At 42.3% G+C, this 27,500-nt stretch overlaps 1 protein-coding gene across 5 annotated transcripts in view; it reads right to left on the reverse strand.

The window, feature by feature from the left end:
- Window positions 1-27,500, reverse strand: part of LOC139928582 (mitogen-activated protein kinase kinase kinase kinase 3-like) — a 52,442-nt gene that overhangs the window by 5,226 nt on the left and 19,716 nt on the right. For 3 of the 5 annotated variants that reach the window (XM_078288679.1, XM_071921186.2, XM_078288676.1), the window contains exons 7-27: window positions 27,339-27,381; window positions 26,977-27,049; window positions 26,270-26,401; window positions 24,921-24,983; window positions 24,652-24,733; window positions 23,159-23,275; window positions 19,233-19,311; window positions 18,158-18,216; window positions 13,219-13,271; window positions 12,198-12,236; window positions 9,296-9,370; window positions 6,379-6,430; window positions 5,976-6,186; window positions 3,895-4,001; window positions 3,045-3,086; window positions 2,690-2,774; window positions 2,347-2,426; window positions 2,062-2,122; window positions 1,614-1,731; window positions 1,070-1,128; window positions 637-740 (exon numbers count right to left, since the gene is read on the reverse strand). In XM_078288679.1, coding sequence (XP_078144805.1) covers window positions 637-740; window positions 1,070-1,128; window positions 1,614-1,731; window positions 2,062-2,122; window positions 2,347-2,426; window positions 2,690-2,774; window positions 3,045-3,086; window positions 3,895-4,001; window positions 5,976-6,186; window positions 6,379-6,430; window positions 9,296-9,370; window positions 12,198-12,236; window positions 13,219-13,271; window positions 18,158-18,216; window positions 19,233-19,311; window positions 23,159-23,275; window positions 24,652-24,733; window positions 24,921-24,983; window positions 26,270-26,401; window positions 26,977-27,049; window positions 27,339-27,381 — 1,734 coding nt within the window. The remainder of the gene's footprint in view (window positions 1-636; window positions 741-1,069; window positions 1,129-1,613; window positions 1,732-2,061; window positions 2,123-2,346; window positions 2,427-2,689; window positions 2,775-3,044; window positions 3,087-3,894; window positions 4,002-5,975; window positions 6,187-6,378; window positions 6,431-9,295; window positions 9,371-12,197; window positions 12,237-13,218; window positions 13,272-18,157; window positions 18,217-19,232; window positions 19,312-23,158; window positions 23,276-24,651; window positions 24,734-24,920; window positions 24,984-26,269; window positions 26,402-26,976; window positions 27,050-27,338; window positions 27,382-27,500) is intronic. The other 2 variants (XM_078288677.1, XM_078288678.1) reach the window with 2 other exon arrangements.

Consider the following 27,500-nt stretch of genomic DNA (forward strand, 5'->3'; position numbering starts at 1 on the left):
TATTAGAGGGAATGATAATTTTTTACATCATTATTCTCATTTTCATTGAAAAACGTATTAAAATGATTATGGTGTGATTTTTGCGGGGAACTGTACCAAACAAAGATGTTTTCTTAAGTCGAAGAATATGAGTAGAATATGATGTGTAGGCCAGGACGTCTCTGCAGCACCACAATATTTAATTTAAAATGGTATTTTGACACACATTTCGCCTTTAACAAATATTGCGCCTCCTGCGATTTGAAAATTGCAGTAGGCCATATTGCGATTTCGATAAAATTTCGATTAATTGTTCAGCCCTAATTAATATGCTGTAATATTAGACAGAGGGTTCGGGACTGCTAGCATCTCAAAGACCTGCAAAGGCCAGACAGCTGTAGCGATCCAAACTGAAAGCTTAGTGTGACACATTATAAAGAGCAGAGCTGTTATGGTAAAATCTGCGTCTTAATCTGCTCAAATAAATAGGATTTATCTATAGAGCCACTGAACAGCTGCTGAGAGAGGAACTTTATTCAAAGTATCAGGAAGCTGAATTTAGGACTTTTTAAGACCTTATCAATGCTGCCCGGAACTGGATTTAAGACCAAGTTAACACAATAAATAAAACTGTCAATTGAGGAGAAACACACTGACCTTGATGAGCATGAACTTCTGCATGGACTCCACCCACTCCAGCAGGATGACGCTGGACTGGAAGGCTCCACACAGGTACTTGTGGCCGGTGTAGGGGTTACGCACTGGAAGGAAACCACAACAACCATCATCATGTCTGAATATTGTATTTTGGTAACACTTAATAATGGCTTAATTCCTGTGTATTATAGTAACCTACGAAAAGTGTTGTAAGGACACAATATTTGTACGCTTTGTACTTTTATTGTGTTGATTCACACTTAAAAGTACATTATTCCCATTGGAAAAAGGTCATTAAACTTTTTCTGTTTTTCATGTTGCTGACCTGAACAAAACAAATTTCCAAAAGTGAATCTTGAACTTGGTGTGGTGCAAGGCAATCAGAATGCACTAGTGACAAAAAATATTAAATTCCCTCTTCGCAAACACTCACCTACGCAACACTTTTGGCACCCTTTAGTGTCTGGAATCTTATTAGACACAGCAAACTTCCTGTAAAGAGACAAAAACAAAGAAATCCGTGTTAAGACAGAAAAGGTTTGGGTTCAGATCCAGCTTGTGTTGCAGTGTTTGGTTGAGGACTGCAATCCTATAGATCAAATAACTTCGATGCTACTTGTTTTCTTTTACTATTTTTTAAAATGACTGAATGATCCACCCTCATCAGTCATCCTATTAGTTCTCATAGCAGCATGCAGTGAGGAGAGGCAGGAGAGAATTAACTGGGATTTCAACCTATAATGTTGAATGTGTACAGACCGCTTCATCCCCAGACACCTCTGAATTAACTCGAAATTATGAGAATATATATGACAGAATAAACGTTACATATCTTCCAACAGAATACACCACATTGGCCATGATCAGACTATTCTCTCTCCCTTCCCTCTCTTATTTTTCTGTCTTTCTCTTTAAAAATCAAACACTAGCACTGTTGACAGCAGAAATGCCTTCTTCAGGTGAGAACGTGTTTTTACCTGGGAATCATCTTATCAGGCAGTTTGTGTGTGGGAATGGCTACTGGTAACTTCTGCATCTGTCTGGCATGTTCGAACAGACCAGACAGACTGTGGGAGTACAGCTGGGAGGCCTTGCCTAGGACAGAAGAGAAGAGAAGAGAAGAGAGGAGAGGAGAGGAGAGGAGAGGAGAGAAGAGAAGAGAAGAGAAGAGAAGAGAAGAGAAGAGAAGAGAAGAGGTTAGAAGAGAAGAGTCATTATGTTGATTTAAGCAAAGGTGCAACAAAACAATTTTACACCAACAATCGAGTCAAACAGGATTAATTCTTGACATACCATGCATGCCATAATTATACCGCCCTACTAGCAGCTAGCTGCAAGTCCACAATAATATCCCTTTAAGAGGAGAAATGTAGAAAATTTTGTAACAATAAACCACCAGCGAATCAAACAGAGAGCCGGCCTTACCAGATATGGAGAGGAGACAGTTGTTCATGACGTACAGCCAGGTACACCGCCGAGGGAAGAGCTGCACACACACACACACACACACACACACACAAGGCAGAGAGAGAATAAACACACAGAGAACAAACACAGAGCTTAGGACAAAAGCAGCAGTAAGTTTAGGCTTAAAATGTGTCCCAATTTAAAAAAGAACCAAGGATATTTGTGAGGGTCCCATATTTTTGTAGTAAACATTATAACCCAATATGTAATACTAGTGTTATAACACATGATTTCCAATCTCACCTGTTCCATTGAGGTCTCATGCAGCTCATTAAGGTTTAGTGTGTAGATCCCCTCTTCAGCTCCAAATATCAAATACTGGTCTGAAACACACACACACACACACAAAACACTTTATCATATGTTACAGTAAAGCAATAGTTCTCGATATCTAAGTCTGAAAAGTTCTGATAACACACAGCAACATTTAAGCCAGGATTTAACCAACCACCCCACACTGTAGCATCTATCTGGTTTCCCATTGGTTACTGCTGGTGTTGGGGTTGATCCAGGGAGTAATGAATGACAGATTAATCACCCAGTAAGGTGACGTTTCACACTGTGCATCTGGTTTCCTATTGGTTACCTCTGGTGTCGGGGTTGATCCAGGACGTGGCACAGTGGATCTTCAGAGGGCAGCCGTTGAAAACCTTGGAGAAACACGCTCCCATCTGGGAACGGGGGGGGAGAAGGTGATTATACGCTACGCAAATGTTAAATATTACATACAAACATTACATGGTGAGCACTGTGCAGACTCTGGTGCCGGTGTCCTAATCCAAACAGGACATTTTCAGGTGTTGCTTATCAGTTGCACTAACACTAACAAGTGGAAACAACTTGATAAACCTTAATATTACCTAGTTTATCAAACAGCACTGACTTCTAGCTGAATAAAACAAGAATTATCTAAAGAAGAGCAGCAAGAGACTGTTACTTACATGGACTTTGGGTGTAGGTGGGAGGCCATTGCTGATTGGCTTCTAAGCGGAAGAAAAGCACACAGACACAAAGACACACACATACAGCAAGTCAGCACATGATTATACATTATCATGGTAATATATATGGATATAAAACATAAATATTAGAACAAAGCTCAAGTCAGCGAAATTAGAACAAAGAGCAAATGATTTGAATTTTGGAGGTCAGCACTGTGGAAACTAACTATTTTATTGACGATATCGCTAAAAATAAATGGAAACATCCAGAGATTTAGTACAGGCAAAACCCTCTACATGTAAAACTATGTGACTTGTGATTTTCGGCTGCCTGAGGAGTGTGACGCTATACTGTGAGTGACGGGGTCTTAATGGTGACACTTTTTCCAACGAGCAAACGAGCTTCAGATTTGAAAGACAGTAAGAGCACAGGACAGAAACTGAGGAGCATGATCTGTGAAATGAACTGAAATGAAGCTCAAGCTGCACAGGTGAACCCTTTTCAGTTTTCTACATGCTTTTAATTTTAGAGGCAGACTCTAGTAAAATCGTAGCGCTGTAGAGCAAAGGTTCTCAAACATTTTCATGTCACACACCTCCAAATAGACACACATTAAAGAAACAGACCCCATATGAGAAGATTTTTGCTCCTGTTGAATTAGTATTGAATTAAGGGGAGATAATGGTGTCATTCCTATACATTCTGATTGGGATGATTTCTAGTGAATTAACTTACGGTGAAATTAAACTATTCCTCATTTTGCTGGTGACCCCTGGAACCCCCTCAAGGACCCCTGGGGGTCCCCGGAACCCACTTTGAGAACCACTGCTCAAAGTTCAGTGTGCTTACCGGAATGTCCTTTCTGTCTTTCCGTATGGGGACACTAGGGGGCATGGTGGACTGTCTGTCTGCAGGACTGTCCCGCTCTCCGTTGTGTGGAGAGTTCAGCCCGTTACCTACAACAACAGAGACACAACTCAGTGTGTGTGTGTGTGTGTGTGTGTGTGCCTGACAAAGTGAGAGAGTGTGAGGGATAGAAAGGAAAGAAAGAAAGTGTATGTATGTGCAACAGTGTAAGAGAAAGTGTGTGAGAAATAAGGTGAGGAAATGACAAAGAGGGGCAGCGAGAGGGTAAGACTGCACGTGTGTGTGTGTGTGTGTGTGTGTGTGTGTGCGTGTGTCTGACAAAGTGAGAGTGTGTGACGGATACAAAGGGAGAAAATGTATGTATGTGCAACAGTGTAAGAGAAAGTGTGTGAGAAATAAGGTGAGGAAATGACAAAGAGGGGCAGCGAGAGAGTGAGACTGCACATACGTGTGTGTGTGTGTGTGTAAGTAATCACGAGACTGAATGAGTCAATAGCATCAATACAGTCAATTACAGAACATGCTACAGGTACAGTCCACTCACACTGACACAACCACATAGATAAAACTGTTGGTTTCAATTAGCAAAAACAAGAGGAGACAGAGGAGAGCGTAACACTAACTACCAGACAAACTACTGGGAGCACAGAGGGAGGGAGGGAGGGAGGGAGGGAGGAGGGAGGCTAGCAGGAAGAATACAGAGGATCAAATATAGTCACAGTTGGGAGTAGGATGGGAAATCACCATCAGACACCAGTTACATATTGGTTGAGGCTGGTCGACTCGCCACTCTACCAAGCTACTCTGACAGGTAATTATCCATCGTTTGGATGGCCGATTCTAGTCCCCAAAAAAATAGTTGGTTGATAAGAAACTGAGAGTGGCAGGGGAGTTTTAGTATTCACCAGCCCCCACTGTGGCCACTGGACCAAAAAAGTTTTCTGCCTGAATGAGGGAACGCCACACAGTAGTGGTACATTCAGATTAAGAGCGACAAAACTACAAAACGGGCAGAAGCGCAGGCAGCTACGATATCACCGAGTCTCCCTACAGCCGGCATTCTGACACCTGCGGACGCCGTCACTGCAAGAATCAATTTGTCCTCCATTTGGACACAATCAAAGACTGAGGACAGCTAGCTGCTCCCTGGTCCCTGGTCCCTGGAACAGTTTTGGTGGAACCTTCAGGAAAACGGGATAGAAAATATTTAAACTACTCTCTCACTATTGTGATTGGTGATGTTTCATCGCGTCATAGGAGTGTGAAAAAAGTCAGCTAATTTGTAGCGTCGCACGGCCGTCACGCTGCGCAATGTGTCACACGCGTGTAGATCCATGTTGCCAACTCTCCCTGAAAATGACTTACTTCCTGTAGCTTTGTCGCTCGTAATCTGATCTGAAATTCTGCAATATCTTGCCTGCTACTAGCTGGAGAGGTGCACTCCTCCAGGGATGAGATAAGTAAGATATAAAAAACTGAATGGGGGGGTGTGTGTCAAATAAAAAAAAAAGGAAAAAATCCTGTGCACTACATCATATGCTGTTCCTTCAATTTTGACCAGCCAGGACGATGTTTTCTCCTCTTCCTTCTTCCTCCTAAGAAGCGGGGGAGGCGGTGGCGACTAGGTGCTGATTGATGGGATTAGAAAACCAATCAGACGCCACAAAAAAACTGATTGAAAAGACAAACAGTCATACTGGAGCAGGAGCTGATGGATGGAAGGAACTAAAAAATTTTGGAAAAACAACTAATCAAGACTATCATTACCAACTCAACGAAACAAATCAACCAATCAGACTCTACAAGGACTGACTGATGGGGGACCAGACAACCAATCGGTGGGAGACGACAGGGTCTGGGGGAAGCTACCAATCGGCTGCGCTTACTCTCTTCCTCCTCCTCCTCTTTTTCCTGCTCCTCCTTCACCTCCTTCAGCACCTCCCATGCCTCCTCCAGCTCCTCCTCTGTGTGAGGCGTGTGGAGCCACTCCCAGAAATGCCTAAAGCTCCCATCATCCCCCGGGGCAGAGATTTCGGCGTCCGCACCCTGCGTGCTCTCGTTACCTAGGCTGCTGCGGCGGTGGGGGGGCAGCCGCGGGGGCGGGGGCCGCGGGGGGACGTTGGAGGCGGGCTTAGCGGGGCTGGCCGTCTCTGGGACCGGGCAGCGCTTGATGGTCCCTCCCCCTCTGCCGTCGTCCTCGCTGTGTGATTGGCTATCGTCTTGTTTTTGTTGCTGCTGTTGCTGTTGTTGCTGAGGCGGGCAGATGGACTTGGGCTGGAGGAAAATACAGATGAGCCATTATTTTCTAGCAGCTTGCAGCTTCTCCTCACATTTTCAATAAAGTTACAATAAAAGTGAATTCAACCCAACCCTTCTTACAATAGAAGACTAAGCTGAACCTTTGAACTGATCTTCAACTGACAAAACAGAAACTGTGAGCTGTAGGATGCCATTGGTTGTTCCTACCTTGGGAGGAAGTGGGGGCGGGACTTTTGGCCTCATGATGGTGCTCGATTTGCTGAAGGGCGAGAACAGGGAGGAGTTGAGGCTTTGATTGACAGGACAATTGTAGCTCTCGTTATAAAACAGACTGACAATTCAAACAAACAAACAAACAAGCGCTATACAGAAAACAATGTAAGCGTTTGTCAAAATGTCACCACTGAGGCTGTGGTTTCACTTGTCATTTCAAAGCAAATTTTCCAAAGATCATAAGGAACCAGTTTTATGAGACCACACTTGGTCTGAAAATGCCAAATATATTCCTCCTGCAGCTGTATAAATCTAAATATGTCTGCCTTACTTTCCCTCTTCCTCTTCATCTCTTTAAATTGCTCCTTGGTGGATCACAGCTGGATCACATCCAGACGAGGAAGAATTACGATCATCACACGCGTGTGCGTGCTTCATCACTTCCAAAATCTGGCTTTGAAGATCCAATAGAGATGAGGGTAAAATCTTATTTGTCAATTAATATGTTCTGAAGTGATCAGATGATAAAAGACGCGTTGAAACCACAAGTGGAACCGTAACCTAACACTACATGAGAGACAGACATGAGATAACTGTCCCAAAGGGTTAAATAAAAAGTGATGACTGGCACACTATTGATTGATCGTTAATAAAACTACAGATGGAGCCATGTGTAAAGTCTCTGAGAATGGTAGCGCTGATATTGGATCAGGGTTAGTATTATTAGAGCCAGTATTGCTATAAATATCCCAGAAATTGATGTTGGATATACAGATGCAAATTCCAATACTAACAGAAGAACATCTTATCATGCAAAATGTCAATTATTTTCAGTGCATGACTTATACATGCCATTTGCTTTTCTAATATTAATCAGCTTATAGATTAACACATAACCCAACAATCCCACAATTTGAGGCTTTTCAGCAGCTTATAATAATCAATACTGTTCCTGAAGTTTGACCTTAGATCAGCACTTTCATTCTGAGAGGCTTCATCCATACAGCCATATGGAGCGTGACTTTATCGAGCCACTTGTTGATGACTGACAGACAAAAGGACCAATCGGAGCACACAAATCAAAACTGATATAAGCTGGGAGCCAATCGACATGAAGAGAAATGCAGGAACACCAATAAAAATGAGACACAATGAATCCACGCCACGCTAAATGACAATGAACAGACAACTGGCTTACCCCGGAAAAGTTGCATCAATGAAAACTTAAACAAGTAAGGGGTCTGGGACTATTTTTAAAGCTACAACCTGATATCGATGAGTGGCTCCACCTCTGTGTTGAAGAGGGTGGAGGGGCGAAGTGTGCCGCCTCCAGGTGAGCATTTAAGTAAGGGAGGGGGCAGGACAGCTATGGTGACAGAGGCTGGAGCTGGACTGGAGACGGATAAATTGAAGAAGATGGCGACTGACCATCTAAAAAGATAATGCTAGCGGTAATAGTGTATAAACTGTGAATGTCACACTGTGCATCTACTGATCCTCCACCTACAGCTATAAGAAACAGCGCCCGGAAAAGGAAAATGATCAATACTGTCTCAGCATTAGTCACATGGAGAGCTTAGTGCTCACTGGAGAGGGTTTTCTTTCTCACTTGAAAGGGTTTTCCAGTGAAGAAGAGCTAGCTACAGCCTCACTTTTCATGTCATTACCAGGCTAGTTAGCATCAGCTTTTGCTAAAAAAACAAACTATTTACATTCTGGGATGGATATATTTTTGTATTTCCTCTTTCCAAAAACTGTGGCCTGTAGCTTTAAGCCTCCACTGATTCCATTTTTACTTCCTGGAATTAAACTTTGTGATAATACAATGTTAGCCATAAAAACATACTTACTCAGCATTCTATTAGGAAGGACTGGGAACCAGCTTGAGTGCTTTGGCTCTAACCCCAATTTACATTATTATTGGTTGCAGGCAATGTTGGCAAAGTAGGAAATTAAGCTTATCTTATTGTTGTGTTCTGGATAAAACTGTCAGCAAAATGCCTAAAATATAAGCTACTGAGGCCTTCCTGATTCAGTGGAAAATCTCCGGCTGAAGAGAAAGGCTCTGGCCGGCCGTGCACATTTGGCTTTTACACCATGAGGGACAAGGCTTGATGCCAAATGTACAGTTTTATAGAGGCAAACAGAAGAAGGCAGTGTGAGTGCGTGCACACACACACACACTCACACGCACACGCACACAGCAAGGAGGCACACAGATGGCGGCGCAAGTGCAGCACAAAACAAGACAACAGAAAATAAGACGTCAAGGTCAGGAAGAACAGTTATCTAAGCACCGAACCCAGACGCCACTTTTCATGCAACAAGAACTAGCTAAATCCAGTAAAAATGAAGTAAAATATACCACAATTTGATATGTAGCTGAGTTTACATGTTAAATGCACCTTTTTGATGCTGTAGTTTCGATTCCAACCTCTGCCTATATCAAATTATTCCACTGTCTCTCTCTTTCTCTCATCTTTTCTATCTCTTTCTACAGTTTTACCATCTGAAAATAAAATGTAGAAATACCTAAAAGATGAAGAAAATGTCCTGTATACCAGCTATGTCAGTTTTTTTAGGGTTAGGGTTACTGTTAGTGGCTTTTAGACTTCACACAAGACAGTAGTACACAGCATGGAAAACACACACAGGCTGTAAGCACACACAAACACAGGCGGCGTATGTGGCGTGATGGCGCGGTGTGCTGCATAGAGATGCGTGGATGAAACTGTGGCAAAGACAGTAAGCCTTCCTCCTTTTCCTCCTCCTCCTCCTCCTTTCCTCATCCTCACCGCGAGGAGAGGAGAGGAGAGAGGGAGGGGGGAGAGAGAAAGAGAGATGGGAAGGCTAGCAGGGAGGGAGGGAGGGAGGGATGGGCTTCTAGTTCTAAGACTAGGAAAGAACTTACTGAGTGTGAGTTTCATCATCATCAGCACCATCATCATCCTCATCCTCATCATCCCCTAAGTGTGCCACATGGCCCCTGGGAGAGGAGGTGAAGATAGCAAGGGGGGTAGGGGTGAAAGGAGGAAAGGAAGGGAAGGAGGGAGGAGGCGTGGGAGAAGGGGAGGAGGTGATAAAGGATTCAAGTATGGGGAGCAGAGGAGGAAAGGATGAAGGGAGAAAGGGAGCGAGGGAAGGAGATAGGAGATGACAGGAGGGGGGAGGGAGGAGGGAAAGGGTGGAGAGCTGAGTGAAGCTTGGTCCACAAACTACCTCTAACCCCGTTCCTCTGACATGTGAGCAGATCTGAGAGGACTGGACAGATCCAAACTAAATAGCTGAACCCCGCATTCACACTGCGAGCAACACCAGTAACAAGCCAGTGGAGATCCACTCATGTCCCACAGAGCTGAGCGACCAGGGAACTCCATGTGATTTTCTTCCATCAACAACAGTGCAACATGGATGTGAAGATGATTCCCGCCATTCAAAGCGTCCCAGTTCTCTACAACTTTTATTTGAAAGACTAAAGGAATAAACAAAGCCTGGACAACAGTTACATCCATCGCTGGGGGAGATAGTAAGCTCTCGAGTAATTTTATTGAGTTTTTTTCTGTTTTTTTTTTTATTAATGCTAACCCTAATTAGCGCTAGCTAGCTATGTTACCTCCTCAAAACGACACAACGTAATGAAAGGCAATTACCAGAGCAGAGAAAAACACATGACTTTACTGTTCAAAGCTTTGTAGCTGCAAATCACTACATAGATGCAACTGGAAACTCTGGCATCAGAATACAGTGACCCATTAACCAAGTTGCTCACAGTGTGGACGCAGGGTAAGGGCGGCGATACATAGGACAACTTTTTGTTCAATCTAGAGCAACAAAATACAATTCAGAATTGTACAAAATACAATAAATTATACAAAATGTTCCTAGGTGGTTACTTATTTATTTTAACCTTTATTTTACCCGGAAGTACCATTGAGAACTAATTCTCTTTTACAAGGGAGACCTGGCCAAGAAGCAGCACTGATAATAAAATATATGTATTTTTTAATCGACTTTTTATAGCAACAATGCGGAGGCAACTCCTCGATGTTGTAAATCAGAGTTGCTCTAAAAGACGGCCCATGTATCACTACGTTTAGGCACAAGAACTGCAAACTTCAGACGGTCAGCTGATGGGTTTAATCAACATGCCGCCGACTGCTTCTGTTTAAACCCATCAAGTCCTTACAGATCTACACAGATGCGTAGGCAGTAGAGTCGAGGATTCACTTCCAATTCAATCAATTCAAATGTAACTTCACTGCAATTCACATAACAACAGATGTATGAAAATCCACTCACTGAGGTGACTAAATTGAACGTGAATATACACTTATGGGCAGTTGCTAAGCTAAGGGTGGGTGGAGTTATCCTAGGCTAGCGGGGCTTTCCATTCCATGTATAACAAACTAACCCTCCTCTTGTATCCTCTTCACACTGTACAACTCTGATGTGATGAGCTGGGAAACTAGCAAAGGCTGACAGTAAACTACCAGTATTTGGAAATAATTGTATTTGGAAATAATTGTTAGCATTTGTTTTATTCTCCTTGGGGAACCAGATGGGTGGAGTTTACCATGTCAGGACAATTCAGATAAGACTGAGCTGTCGATCGCAGAAAAGAAAACTAAAAACGACTTTCACATACTTTCCAGTGACCGTCTTAATTTTCTGGGACTCACTGCATGGCAAACCCCAACCTTATGGCCCCTCTATAAACTAAAACAAACCATGAAATATTTTTTTTTTTGCAAATACTATTTTACCCAGGTCTGTTAAGAACTGGGCCCGTGCCTTTAAGTTAAGTCTATGTTACTGTTGACTCATCTATAACATAACATGGGATTTGACAGGTGAACAGGTGAAAACCTCATGGAATGGAACAAGACCCCCGCTCCCTCCCTGCTGTTTCCTCTGTGCACCAGAGGGGGGAGACACTGAGACAAACAGGTGTAAATACAACTTTAACTAGAGAGAGAAACTACATTAACAGTGTAGATTACTGTAATGGAGATACACTGAAACAGGTGTAAAGTTATAATGTGCTAACCTGAGTATTATTATAAGGGTATGGTAAAAATAGCAGAACTTTACTAGCTTATTAACTTTCACATTATATTATCTAGATCATAGGATTAAACAAAATTGGTCTGACAATTTCATTCGTATTTAACTAAATAAAGAAAGTAAAATGTATCTGCTAGTGACTGATAGTGGATCTGTTTACAAGACAACTTTATACCCACTGTGTGCAGACTTCAAACTCTCTCCATCAGCTACATTACTATGTAGGCCATATAATGAAACTAAACAGATTTGTCATTCAATATTGATTCAAGGAAAATAGCAAAGCACAAAAATAGTCATCATCATTTCATCTATGGGACGAAAAATACGCAATTTCTTCATCGAGCTGCCAATATAATAGCTAAGGGCACCCGTTGCAGCGTTGGCTAAAAAATTGAGTGCACGTGCATGTGTGCATGTGTGTGCACGCGCAAGTATGTGTGTGCGTGCGTGTGTGTGTGTGTGTGTGTGTGTGTAAGCCATGCTTTGCAGGAAGCTCCTAAGAAGCGCAGCGTGTTTTCCTGATGTCAAAGCGTCAAGCAGCTGAAGAAGGGAAATAAAACTCAGCAGAATCCAAAAGGCTGAGAGCAGCGTGACGTTACAGCCGTTACAGCAGCGTTAGTCGCACGTGATTGGCCGGATTAGTCCTGCCGTTAACCATGATTGGCTGATGGGTGGGCGTGGTTAGAGCGTCAGCGAATCAAAGGGGGCCCCGGGTTGGATCGGGAAGTGGGAGGGGCCTGACTCACCTCTGCTGTAGCTCCTCCTCCACCGATTTGAGAAGACTCCTGTTTGGGACGAGCGGAGAGAACGAGGGAGAGGGAGGTGAGAAAACGACAGAGCGAAAGAAAAACTGTACGGTCTGGTTTAAAATACTTTGGAAATAAAAAAATAGCTTATTCCTCATCAGTGCAAAACACCACAGATTTGTGCTTAACACTCATGCAGAGTTGAAAGCACACTAACCGGGGATTCGTAACTAGGCTTGGGCCGATATTTATATTTTGTGAATATCGTGATTTCTTTTAAACTTATAAACCTATAATCTTCTAGTGGTAAGAGAGTAAAAAAAACACAAAAATAATGATGAATAATGAAAAAATTTGCCATTTTACTTTTGGTGGGACAGTATCGCAAATTTACATTTAATTTTTTTTTACTAATACCCAAAAAAACAAACTCTCATCCAGAAAAAACCCCTGAAATATCATCTCCTTGAAAGACACACAGACACAATTCATCCTCAACAGCTATCTAGGTCCTGAGATTTGAAAAAAAAAAAGCATGCTTCACAAATCCTCTTAGTCCTTGACAGAATATGGAGGACATTCTGCTACCCTGATCTGAACCTGAGCTTTCTGCTTACACAGCACATTTCACTTATCTCTCTCTCTCTCTCCCTCTCTCTCTCTCTCTCACGCACAGCTTACAGAGCATCTTCAAGCTGCAGCTCCATTATGAATAAATCATCAAACCTACAGTATGAGATCTCTCTCACACTCTCACTGTCTCTCTCTCTCTGTGTTCATCCCCCAAACTCACATACTAGAGAAAACTAAAACACTTGCAAGTCTACAGGAAAGAAGGGGGAGAAAGAACGCAGATATATGGTGACAAAATATAAACTTTGGAGAGAGAAAGAGGGCAAACAAAGAGAAAGTGATAGAGAGGGTGAGAGACAAACAGCAAGAGAGAGAAATAGAAGAGAAAGATGAGTGAGAGAGAAAGGGATAGAGATGGAGATGAAGAGAGAGAGAGAGAGAGACTTACTTGTTTCCTCCCAGTAGACTAGGTGAATCGTGACCGTACTCCAACTGCAAGTCCTACAAACCAGACAAATTACATGATTACTGTTACAGAATACTTCATACCTGGTTCATTTAAAAAGGTGCTATGTGTTTGATTTCTCCACTGACACACGCCGGGCTGAAGATCAATAAAACCAATAAAACCTTTCAAATAACGGCTACAGCTGAGACCTTGCTGAGTTGCCGAATTACCGTTGGGTAAGGATGGGACGATATAGCGAAATTCAACATACCGTAACACAAAAATGTGACAATACGTATCACGGGGCAAAAAAATTAATCGCGTTATTAGTTTGATTTTATTCTGGTGTAGTAATGAGACACAAATGAGACGGCTTGCCCATCACAACTTCACAAGCTCTCCATCCAAATTATTTTACACTTTGTAATGACATTTTTAAATTGTTGTTTACATTCTAGCAAGACAACGCCATCGCTAGAAAGATTTGTGCCTCAGAAATAAACATAATTCTGCACAGTCAGACGTTGTTTTCACTGAACTTTTATTACATCGTATCGTGGTTGTATTGAAGCGTGAACCCACTATGGTGTATCGACTGTTTCGTGAGATAAGCACATCGTCCCATCCCTACTGGTGGGGCCGCTACTGCAGCAGCCATGGTCATGTTTTTAGTAGCCTGAATAAAATCGCAACACCCTGTTAAAAATCACCACGTAGCAACCTGAACACACTGTAAGTATTACACATCATCACACACATGAACACAGACAGTATACAGCGAGCATAAGCCGAGCTCTATGCCCATAGATTTGACTCATGCTGCGTTCAAACTGTGGCCAAAAAAACAAGACAAACCGGTTGGCATCGCAGGATGTTAGTCAGCCACAATGGCGTACTACCTTCTCGTCTCCATGGTGATTTTGGTAAACAAGAGGTTTGACCGATAAATGCATGCCGATACAATAAAAGCTCATTTTCAATACTTTGTTTCATTTCAAAATGTCTTACAGATTAGATTTGTCAGAAATGATTAGATATGATTCCCAATGTAAATAAAAAGGAAGCCAAACAATTTTGGTAAAAAGCAAAGGAGCCAAGCTGTGGTACAAGCTCTTGCTGATTTTCTACATTATCTTCATGGGAAGAGAAGGAGAGAAAAGAAGAGCAGGTAGGCAAACGCATGTGGCTGCATCCAATCTGACAGATGTTTCAACCTCTGGTTTGTTGGCAGAAGGAAGAAGTTGGGAGAATTCAACTTCTGCAGGCGTGGTAGACGCCACGTTCCGCCAGAGTTTACTGTCATTCTCATTTTGAGATGAATGAACATCCGGCTTGCCGTCTACCACGTGCCGCCACAATGTGAATGCAGCATCACACCACAAGTTTTTAATGGAGATAACTGATGCACACGTGTGCAGGAGCAAGCACACATACTGTAAACACACAGAAATACACACATTATACACACACACACACACACGAACATACGAATAAGGCCTTGTTGCTTTGGTCAACTATGCAAGAGGTTAGAGGACATAAAAACCAACATCAGTAAAGTAGAGAGAAACACTCTGTAGAGAGAAACATGAGGGATGTGTCAAATAAAAAAAAAAGAAACATCAACAAACATCAGATACAAGATGGAAAACATTAAGAAGGTGTGTGCATTTATTAATTTGAGTGTATACAGCATGTGCAAAGGCTTGGGTTCAAACACCTGTATCAGCAAGCATCTGTCCTGCTGAAGTGTCCTTGAGCAAGGCACTGAATCCCTACCAGCTCCAGAGGTGCTGCTCCAGCTGAGCTTGACCTTTGACCTCTTGTTGGTGGGGGTCAATGGTCCCCTACCAACAAGAGTTCAAAGGGGGGTATTTCCTCTCCAGGGAGAATCACATAAATCTGATACTCAATACCAATAACACTCTCTGTCACTCAGATTTACATTTTTGTCCACAGACAGTGCTTATGTGTGTGTGTGTGTGTGTGTGTGTGTGTGTGTGTGTACATCTGAGGTCATTGTGTTGCTGGCTGATTCAGCAGGTTACTGAATGTCTTTCTATCTCTTTCTTCTTCTATCCAATTTGTCCTTCACCTGCTCTGCCTGCTAAAAGCTTGGAGGTGTGTGCTATACTTTTTGAAAACAACAACAACTCTTATCACCACGACAACTAAAACAACACCAGTCAGTCAAGGTGGGAGAAAAACAAAAAGAACAAAATAAAAAGCCATAAACCAAAGATTGGTATATGTTCATGGACGAAAACTGCAAAAGAATGAAAAAACAGACCAAAAAAACGACCACCGAACGATTGGACATCGAACAGCCAAAAGCTTTAGCAGGGTGGAAAACGAGTGAAAGCAAGGGCAGAGAGAGGAAGAGACAGATGAAGAGAGGGAGAGAGAGACAGAGAGAAGGACAGACAAATAGAGGTAGAGAGAGAGAGAGAGAGCGAGAGAGAGAGAGAGAGAGAAAGAGAGAGAGTACTACCAGGTTAGATCTTGCTGTATAGTAGAGCTCCTCAACACAGTCCAGATAGGGTTCAGATTCACACTGGTCAGCAAGACAGAGTGAGAGAGACCTGAGTTAATACATGAACCTGGACGGATGGAGGGAGGGAGGGAGGGAGGGATGGAGGGAGAGAGGGATGGGAAGATGGAAGGAAGAAAGAGGAATGACGGATGATAGATGCATTTAGTCCAAAAAAGGGATCTGAATTCCATGGGTCAGCAAGAAAGAGAGAGAAATATCGTATTGAAATATTAACCTTGGGTTGAATTGGGATGAATAGATAAATGGAGGGAGGGAGGGGCGGATGGATCCAGGGATAGAATCGGTTTGGATGGGGGGTTAAAATCAGCAAAAGAGAGGAGGAAAGGCCTTAGGTTAATATATTAAATGTGCTATGTGTAGCATTTAAATATCAATCATTGTCAAATTAATTGTGATACCTTGCTATAATTACTGTAAACAAATGAGAGCATGGTGGAGATGATTGGTCGCCTCTATCTCACACCAGTGATATTGTTAGTGCCAGTGTTTCTCAAAATTAAGACTATATTTCCCATAAACCCTATCCTCCCTGCAAGGAGGAAGTTGCTACTTCTCTCCCCGGCAACTGCTCTGGGTGCATCTGTCTTTGTATGTTTGTCTTCACTGAAGAGGATCAACATGTTGGAAGTGATCTTTCCATCGCCATCTGCCAGAAACTCTTTCAGCTTTAGCTCCGTTTGCTCTGGAAGAACAGAACCTCTTCCTGTTTTGTGCCGTAAAGCGATCCAGCAGATTTCCCTCCAGATCCACCAGGTGGAGAAACGACGGAGGATGCAGAGTAGAGGCTGATAGAGGCTGTTTATCAAATTTAATGGGGTAATGATTTATTGATGTTCAAATGCTACATGTGGCACCTTTAACCTGGATGGATGGATGCATGGAGGGATGGATGGAGGGAGGGAGGGACAGATGGATTGATTCGGTCAAGAGAGAGCTCAGAATCACACTGGTCAGCAAGAAAGAGAGAAACTCCATATTAATATATTATCTTACAGGAGGAAGGAGAAAGTGAAGGAAGGATGGATGGATTTGGGTCACATATGGTCTAGAGTCACATTGGTTAACAGGACTACGTGTCAATATATAAACCTGAATTTGGGGGGGGGGGGGGGGGGCTGCATTCAACAGTGCAAAAGCATGTGAATAAAGTGAATTTGATTTTTCACTCACTCCCGCTTTCTCTCAGTAAGGGAGTGAAAGAAAGTAAGAAAGTAAGGGAGTGAAAGACTTGGGCAAAACGTTGTGATCATGCATGAACCCTGCACCATCCCATTAGTCCACCAGCAACCACCTCTTTCAAAACTTCTTAGGACGCTCCAGTCCAGAGCAACTTCCACTGAGGACAACAGCAGAATCCTATATCACCAGCATGACAAGCAGCTAGGGCTCGACCGATATGCTTTCATCGAGGCCAATATGATACGGATGTTTTTGGATTGAAGGTGCCGATATATTGTGTAGATATTCGGGAACATTTTCATGCCAAAAAAATCACAATGATTCAGTGTTTCCCCTGAGTTTTCTTCTTTCCAGGGTGGAAAAGCCCCTGAAACTTAGACCATCACGGGACACTAAAACTCTCCATTTAAACCCGTATTAATGAAATTCTTCTACGGTCAGCAGCTCAGGTTTTACGGTCCTCTACAGTTTTCCTCTACATAGGATAACGCTACTTAAAGAAGCAAATACTGCAATCGTTTGGCTACAAAACACTTGGATCATGCTGCTCGATTTTGGCTAGAGAAATTTGATGGTCATTTTATGCCCTTTTTGAAGCTCGAAAACAACTAAACCCCATTTATCTTTGAGAGAAACCTGAGATGGGACTGCTGGAGCTAACTCGCTGTGTGTTTGGCGGTCCTGCGAACTTCAATGGAGTTTCAACTGACGGGACTGAGTAGATAATGTCCGAATTTTTTTGTTTTGAGGTGAACTGTTCCTTTAAACCATCCCCTCCCCTTTATCTACATCTCCTTCATGACTCAAGTGGATTTAACACATGAAATCAATATGGGATTAGCCTAAACTGGAGCTTTTACCTGGATTCATACTGGGTTGTGAAACCCCTAAAGACCCTAAAAACCCTTGTGAAACTCACTGTCTAATTTAAAAACATTTTCAACAAATATCAAAATGGGTTTCACATGGAAAAGTAGAAAGAGAAGTCTACTTTTTTCCAGATGTGGATTTGTTTTAATCCAACCAGGGTGAACTATGTGGATGGGCTTAATGTTTGGTTCAACACAGATTGATAAAACAGTGTGGATTGGCTGGGGTGCTGCCAGTGAATGAGTGAGGATTAGACATGCTGGTACTGGTGTAGTGGCACACACACACACACACACACACACACACACACACACACTCACACCGCAGCTAATAACTCACCGGCTCATGATGAGGTTCTGTCTCCTTTCTCAACGGAGGATCAAACTTCACCTGACCAACTGAGAGAGAGACAGAGAGAGGAAAAGAGACAGAAGAAGAAAGGGAGACAAATGAGAGAAAAAGAGAAATACAGCAGGTGAGGGTTTAATAAACAGAAACACCACTCATACAGCTGGCTAGTCACATGGTGATCCTGACATCACCCAGTTTCCTGAAGTGTTTTGGCTGTTCATTTCTTGTACCCAGATTTTAAAATAGCTGTGTTATATGGTTCTTCTCATTCAGTCAATCAGAGAATTTACAGCAACAAGAGTAACGGATAACTAAATTGGATTTGGAGTCTTGTATGAATCATTGAACACGCCTTTATAAATAACCTGAGCTTGGTAAAGGACTACAATTTCCATGGTGCTTTACGCCACAGCGCCGTTTTCGATCGACTAACTGGAGCTCTGTGATAAAAAATGGTTTTATGCCGGATTGCAACTAATTGTACGGCATTTTACAGAATCCCCAAGAGTGAGAGGTTGAAATAACGGTGGATCAGACATATACGGGAAGATTAAATGTCTTTCAAACATGCAGGGTATTAGGATACTAGAGCTGGTACGCACCACATAGCTAGCTACCGTGTCAAATCAGCACTGAGGAGAAAGTGACAGCTGAACAAGCATAAGAGCTGTTCTGATTGTGTGATTGGTCGGGAGTTGGCGAGGCTTATGGGTATTGTAGTAGGTGCCATGGAAATGTATGTCTCTGATGATAAAAAAAAGCTGATTTTCCAACACAGGGGTTGAAAAATTAGCAATCATTGATGATAGCGATCACATAATGGAGCCTTGCTTCACCCCTTATTAATATCAAGCCCACTTGATGCAGATCGGCTGTAATCAACAACAGAATGAAGCTGGACGGGTGGCTAACATGGGGACAATCCCTTGTTGAACTATGGCACCATGTGATTAGCCAGCTCTACAACTGGCACATGGCTCTGCTCACATTCCTGGGTTTTTCTGGCTTTAAAGATGCAAATCTGGAATTTATTTGACCACGTTAACTTTGGGTAGAAACTCACAGTTAATCTCTGACAGCGTCTTTCCTTCCCTGGTGCTCCTGCTGGTGGAACGAATACGATGAGGAACAGAGACTGGAGACTGTCAGGAGAGAGAAAGACACACACACACACACACACACACACACACACACAGTCAAACAGCAGTTCAAGGAATACACACAGAATAGTACTTTAGAGACAGACAATGGGTTTGGAGGGACACTGAGAGACCAAAAAAAAAAAAATCAGTCTGCTATTTCCTGTTTGTGTGATTTGATGACACAGCAAAACAGCCACACTCTGCAACCAGACACCAAACCATGGCAACACAATCCAAGAGAACACAAAACCTTTCCTAGCAACAACAACAGCAGAGTTTCGCCTCTGACTGAGACCCTGTAAGCCTAAACACTGTATATCCCTTCACATAACATAATATATGGTATTTGGTGGATGATCTTGTCCAAAGTCCCTTATGATAAGTACATATATTTTTATTACGAACTAAAAATTAAGATTAAGATTGGATTCTTGTACAGACACAAATCCTGCTTCTGTTTTGAAAATAGGAAATCCATTGCACAATCTTCCATCATGTCAGCACTTCATTATGGAGACATTCTGTATAAGCACACTTTTATCACAGGAGACAAATTTCATACTCACCACTGTGATTTATATGGAAAAACTGGTTGATCTTCTTTATGAACAAGAAGGGATTTGCACTGCATTACGTTTATCTATAAAGCTCTACTTATCTATAAAGCTCCCGCAAATATCTTTCCACTCTGCTTGCTTTTAAATCCAGTAACTACAAGACCAGATCACAGGACTGGTTCGTTTTTAGATGCTCCACACACAAATACAGGACTTGGCAAGGTTGGATTTCATTACTATAAACCTTATAAATGGAATGATGTGCAAAGGGCTTTGAAATTTGATTCTAAAACATTAATTTCTAACGTCTTCTTTGATTCCTGTAATTGCTGATATCTCTGTTTGTTGTTTGAATGTTTCCCCAACGCGTGACTGAACTTTTTTTTTTTTCTCTCTCCTGAAAAAGACATTTCGATCTTACTGTGACTACCTGATTAAATAAAGGATTCTTGACGCCACGCTCTCCCCACTGAGCTAGACAAGGAAAGGAAACGCCAACCCTGTCTGTCTGTGTTAATGCCGTGCTCTACCCATTAAAATAGACAGGATCACTTTAGCCAAAATATCTTTGGCTGATTGCTAGGTGTTTGATTTCCTTTGAGGGGAAACACAGGATATACAGTCAGGTATGGCCCATTGTTTCATGCCCAGATGATCTGCATGTGTCTACAGTAGGTCATATCCAAATTAAACCACAGTCTTCTGCTCAGAGGAGACTTTCCCAAACGGATTCAAATCGTACTTGATTTTAGGGCTGCAACAAACGATTATTTTCATTGTCAATTAATCTGTAGATTATTTTCTCGATTAATCGATTAGTTGTTTGGTCTATAAAATGTCAGAAAATGCTGAAAAATGTCGATCAGTGTTTCCCAAAGCCCAAGATGACGTCCTCAAATGTCTTGTTTTGTGCACAACCCAAAGATATTCAGTTTACTGTCATAGAGGAGTAAAGAAAGCAGAAAATATTCACTTTTAAGAAGCTGGAATCAGAGAATTTTGACTTATTTTTCTTAAAAAATAACTCAAACCGATTAATCGATTATCAAAATAGTTGGCGATTAATTTAATAGTTGACAACTAATCGATTAATTGATTAATCGTTGCAGCTCTACTTGATTTAACCCGTTTTTGTCTGAGACTGACGTTCCAGCAGCAAAGCTAAAAACACAGCAACCTCAAACCATGCATGGGACTACATCCTTAAAATGCATACATCAAATCCACACATTTAGCATATCAGTGGGTCTGGATAGAAAGTAAACGCCACTTCTAAGCCTAATCAAGTCCATTCTGACAACACACAGCTCGTGGTTAGTAACTGTAACGGCGGTGGATAAAGATGGCTTCCTAAACTGATGTCACTGAGTACACCCAATCCATCCCATGCTTTGTTCTGGGGCGGGCAATGATGTCAAGCCATCTTTATGACCCCGCCCCTTTCTTTAATGGCTAGTTGGTCCCACAGAACTGATCCTTACTGATGCAGTTTAATAATCTCCTACGGTACAGATGGTTGTCAAAGAACTTGAATAATGTTGTCATGGAAGTGAATGCTGTTTTTTGTGTTGTCAGTGAGTTGGAATATTCAATATAACTACATAGAAATGAATACAAAAAAAATAACAGTAATAACACAAAAAGCCTTCTACAGTTGTGTGACAGTGTGTTCTGATCCAACGTGGATCTTCACCTGGACAAAACCTTCTCTATGTAGTTTAGTTCCTCGACCATGCATGTGTAAGACTGCATGATTAAAATGATAATGCATCCGTTTTGCTAGATAATGCAATCACAATCATTAATCACTATTATTGGTCTTAATGATGAACAAAAGTATTTTGCTGCACTTTTGTCATCTTCTATCATCCTCTTGACTATTTTCAGCTACAGCAGGTGTTCCAGATGAAACGCTGAAATGTTTCAAACTCGCCAACTGCAGTTCTGAATTCTTACAATGTAGAAAGCAATATACTCTGTATTGGCACATCCTTGTTGAGTATTCTTCAATTTAAATTTCTCTTCTTTCTCTCTTTTGTACTTTCACCATATCTTTTTATTGTAAACACTCATGGAATATATGAAGGCTATGTTATACAATGCATAAGTGTTTTATGTCTTATGTCTGTTGTGTGTTTTTATATTCCACAGGTAACCAAAGACAAATCTCCTCGTGTGGATAATAAAGTTTCTAATCTAATCTAATCTAATCTACATTCCATGATTATCAATTGTGGAAACGAAAATCACGATACACAATAATGCACAATTAACTGCACAGCCTCATGTGTGTGTGTTTTGAATGCAAATATCAATATAAAAGCATGGACATTCAATACAACTTCTACTGTCAAACCAATAATGCAAATCCATCAGCAGTCTGAATCTCACATGCCAAGCCAACGCCAACTTCCATGACAACATTAGCAAATACTGACTGGCTTCCAGCTGAACTGTAGCAGCCAAATGACTATTCAGGAACACTGATTTGAATGGGAAGCCACTATGTGTCTATTCAATTCTGTGGTCGGTCCGCCCAGCCAACAACAACAGGCAGCATGTTCTGGATTAGAAGGTCATCACTGCAGACACCGCAGCCCACACTGGTACCTTCCTACGCGCCGCGAAACGGGGCGCACGCCGAGCACCGGGGCTTATGGGTAGGAAATGACCCCTGTACTTAAACTGCGGAGGAGGAGGAGGAGGAAGGAGGAGGTGAAGGATGATGAGGGGCAAGAGAGGGAAGGAGGAGAAAAGGTAGGGCGGAGAGGAGGAGGGAGAGAAGAAGAAGAGAAAAGGCAGGAGAAAAGGAGAAGTGTGGGGAGAAGGGAGAGAATAGGGAAGTGGAAGAAGAGGAAGAGGAGAGAGAGGAAGTGGGAGAAAGGAGAAGAAGATAGAAGGGAGATGAGTGTAAAGGGGGGAAATGGAAAGAGAAGGAAAAGAGCGGGAGACAAGGAGGAGAAAAGAGGTGAAAGGAGAAGAGGGAGTGGTATAGAAGGAGGGAAAGGATAAAGAGCAGGAAGATGAGTCATAAGTACAGAGGAAAAGAGTGATTGAGGATGAGGAGAAAAGGAGTGGATGACGGGGGGGTGAAGAAGGGATTAAATGGATGAAGAGGAAAGGAAGAGGGAGAGGAGAACGGAAGGAAGAAGAGGTGAGAGAATAAAGGATTCAATAAACTCAAACCCACTGAGTGACCCTCTAAATGTGGGATCTCTGTATATCCAGAGAAAAGGCGGTTACACTCTTGATGACACTGCTGTGTTGAAAGGTGAAAGGTGAAAGGTCACCTCTGGTTCGGGGTCGTCGTCGTCGAAGTCGTTGTAGGTGCTGTGGTCGGGGTTGTTGGCTTTGTCCAGCAGCTCTATGGCCAGCGTCCTGCTGAGGGGCTGGGACACAAACGGGTGCTGGGAGACAGACAGGAGAGAGAGCCAATCAGAGGAGGTTTACAGATGAATCAGAGCCTATCAGAGGAGGTTTAAGGATTTATCAGTACCAAAACAGAGGAAGCTTAAAAATGTACCAGCCTATCAGAGGAGGTTTAAAGGTATATCAGCCTTTCAGAGAAGGGTTTAAGATGCACCAGCCTATCAGAGGAGGTTTCAAGATGCATCAGCCTATCAGAGGAGGTTTAAAGATATATCAGCCTTTCAGAGAAGGGTTTAAGATGCATCAGCCTATCAGAGGAGGTTTCAAGATGCATCAGCCTATCAGAGGAGGTTTAAAGATATATCAGCCTTTCAGAGAAGGGTTTAAGATGCATCAGCCCATCAGAGGAGGTTTAAAGATGCATCAGCCTATCAGAGGAGGTTTAAAGATGCGTCAGCCTATCAGAGGAGGTTTAGGGGTGTTTCAGCCTGTCAGAGGAGGTTTAAAAATGTATCAACCTATCAGAAGAGGTTTAAAAATATACCAGCCTTTCAGAGGAGGATTAAAGATAAATCAGCCTATCAGAGGAGGTTTAAAGATATACCAGCCTATCAGAGGAGGATTAAAGATAAATCAGCCTATCAGAGGAGGATTAAAGATAAATCAGCCTATCAGAGGAGGTTTAAAGATATACCAGCCTATCAGAGGAGGATTAAAGATATATCAGCCTATCAGAGGAGGTTTAAAGATAAATCAGCCTATCAGAGAAGGCTTTAAGATATATGAGCATATCAAAGGAGGCTTTAAGATATATCAGCCAATCAGATGATAGTTTAAGAGGTTTCAAGATGTATCAGCCCATCAGACAAGGGTTTAAAGATGTGTCAGCCTATCAGGTGATAGTTTAAGATGCACCAGAGCCTATCACAAGAGATTTCAAGAATATGCAAAAGAGTTTTAAAGGTGTATCAGCCTATCATGTAAAGATCTGTTCCTCAACCAGTAAGTCACAAAACTATGGAAGTGTATTTAAAAACATCTTGTTATTTCGAAATGAAAATGTATTTGTTAGGCTGTGATGACGTCAGCCATGTTGACATTTGAATATTTGGTTATATTTAGTCACCTTGACTTTCAACAGGATGTGAAATGGTAGCAGTTAATACCTTAGTGCCGTTAACACCATACTAACAGACTGATAGCATCATTAGTGATTTATCTCTACTGTGGAAATAGCCTAATGGGCAGTGTGCATCTATAAATGGACAGACGGGGCGGGTCGCCCTGCTGAGAGGAAGAACTTTGTTTCTCTTGGTTTTAAAAGAGCATTTTTGGTGGCAATTAAATGCAAGTTAGAAGCCTTTCCACCAATAAACATTTCTGATGCGGTGCTACATGTTGTTTCACTGCTCACCTGCAGCAGTTTCTCAGCTGTGGGCCTCTTCTTTGGGTTCTTGGTCAGGGATAGTTTGACAAAATGGTGGAAGTTATTTGTCCTGTCATGCAAAAGAGAAAGACGGAGCAGAGACAGAGGTTAAAGAAGTGTTTTTTACGGCATTGACACAAGTGAGACAGAGATTACGCAAAATTGGGTGGATCTTGTGAAACTGTAAATCTTGGAAATTGCGAAAAAAGGAGAGTAACAGAGACAGAAAGACATTGATAGGCAGCGTGAAGTCTTACCACTTGACTTTATCTTTCAACTTGGGAGGCTGGAAATTACTCTTTGTCATCAAGAACAAAGCCCTGAGGGGAAGAGAGGGGCGGGGGATTAAACCTCAGCATCTACTACAACAGTCTTCCCACAGCAGAGTGATGCTAGTCATCGGTAAGAAAGTCTCTCACACACCAAGCAGCCACCGCAGAAGTGCTAGCTCTTCAAACCCACCTCTCTCAATTATTTAGTACTTTATACAGAACGTGTTGGAGGCTTTTTACTTCATAAAGGATGTGTTGCAAGCTTTGCACACCAGACGGAGCTTCAAGCTGAAACTGCCTCTCTCACACACACACACACACACACACACACACTCTTACTTCACGGGGTACAAGCCAAACCTTCTGTTCTGCTAGTTTAATTGTGAGGAACTGCCAAGGTATCAAGGTGGGGCGACTGGACAAATAAACCAGGGATCGGTGATGGATTTCCCTTGCCAATTTTTGACCGATTTAAATTATTGATAATTTAAAATGTAGCCTAGGGCGAGACACTCAAATAGGAAAGCACACAGAGGGCTAAAAATGATGCTCAAATTGATTTAATATTTATTTAGAGCCAGGCTAAACACAGCCGACATTTCCCAGAGCCTTCCTCAGTGTCCTGTGCTACTGCTTCCTTCTGGGAATGCAACGCCACCTCCAGAAGTCAATCTTCAATTCGATATAGAGGGGTCACAGTCTGGAATCCATTTTCTTATTTAGCAGATTCATCTCCCTCCATAAATGTATTTAAAAGAAAAATAAAAGAGGTTTCGATTTCAGACAGCTTTGATTGCTTACCTAATATCCTGGAGATTTATATGATTTATTCATATTTGTTGCACCAGTTTACTAATCGCTATTATGTAACTACATTTCAGTAGTTGTATTTTTATTATTGTAACTACTTAAAATAAACTTTCAAAGCTTGTAACTTAATTAGTATAACCTTGGTTTCGGCCTTGGCTCACGTTTTGATAGAAGCTCATCTTGGGCTTTTTGCCTCACCCGCACATGTACATTTCTTTCCCTTTCTTTCTTTGGTAATTCTGTTTTTTTTAGTATGTGCAACAAAACTAAACTAAACTTCATACTTGTTCAGCATGTTTTTTTTTGAGTGTGAGTACATATACTATAATTTGAAATGTAAAAATAGCCTTTCCTTGCCCATTCAAACACTGTGTTTCTGTTCTAATTCCACCCTGCCATCGTGATCGGGGATATGTGTCGATTGGTTGACAGAAAAATGTACACTACAGTCCAGCCCTACCAGGTATCACACACACACACACACACACACACACACACACACACACACACACACTCCCCTCTACCTCATGGGGTGCAGGTCGAACATGGGTGGCTGCAGTTCTGCCAGCTCTATTGCAGTGATGCCCACAGCCCAGATATCACACAGCTGGTTGTAACCGCCTTTCCTCTCCACCGCTGCTACTTCTGGAGCCATCCTACAGACAGAGAGAGGGGGAGAGAGGGAGAGAGAGAGAGAGAGAGAGAGAGAGAGAGAGAGACAGAGAGAGAGAGAGGAACAGAGGCAGACCATAAACAGAGAGAAAAAGAAAGGAGGAAAGGGGAAATGTGTGTTCACTTTGCCAACTAATCAATCAGGTAATTAAACAATCACATGCAAGAAGACAACTTTCCCCGGTATTTCACTTGGGCTGGAGCAGCAGTAGTAATGTACAGAGTCACCACTATGACTCTCAATAACAAAGAAGGAGCGCCTCCATGGCCCAGAAATGCTATTCCTTCCTGGTTTGTTAATGTTTTCCTAAAGGGGGCGAGCAGTCTGGTTTCCACTGCAGTCGGCCTGAAAACCACCAGCTAATGCAATGAATGTGTTAAAGCAAGTTGCAAAACACATTCTGGTGTATTTCTGTAGAGTGACCCACTTATAAAATTCCCTGATATTGCCTGCGACTTCCCCAGAGAGTTTATCAAATTCCCTGACTTTCCCTGACCAGCGGGAAGCCTCTTGCATGCAGCAGAAAGTAGGACTTCTGCATCAGTACATCATACGCACCAGTATGGAGTCCCAATGAAAGACTTCCTCTTGGCTAGAGTCGCCGTGATCTGGGCTGATACACCAAAGTCAGCTGGAGAGAGAGAGAGAGAAAGAAAGAATGAAGGGTGAAGAACGGGAGGAAAGAAGAGAAGAAGCAAGAATGGGAATAATAGAGGGGAAGGAGTTCGAGCAAAGTGAAAAGAGAGGGAGTATAGAGAGAAAGAAAAACAAAATGAGGTAGAAGGAGAACAGAAATCAATATAAGAGAGAACAGGAGAGAGGGAAGGAGAGAAAAGGAGAGCAAGTGAGTAAATGAGGCCATTCAGATTCAGTCTTTTGAAGCAGAAGGTAATTGCGGAGGGCTTGTGTGTTCCTCTCACCTAGTTTAACATAGCCGTTGTCTGTCAGGAGGATGTTGGCTCCCTGTCAAAGACCGACACGCCATGCATCAGTATCCAGCACAATAAATTACCATTCAAGTCAATTCAAATTCATTTAGCAGCACAAGTTCGGCACAAAGTGCTTTACCACTCATGTTCGGC

This window comes from Centroberyx gerrardi, chromosome 15 (assembly GCF_048128805.1).
Source record: "Centroberyx gerrardi isolate f3 chromosome 15, fCenGer3.hap1.cur.20231027, whole genome shotgun sequence".
Taxonomy (NCBI): Eukaryota; Metazoa; Chordata; class Actinopteri; order Beryciformes; family Berycidae; genus Centroberyx; species Centroberyx gerrardi.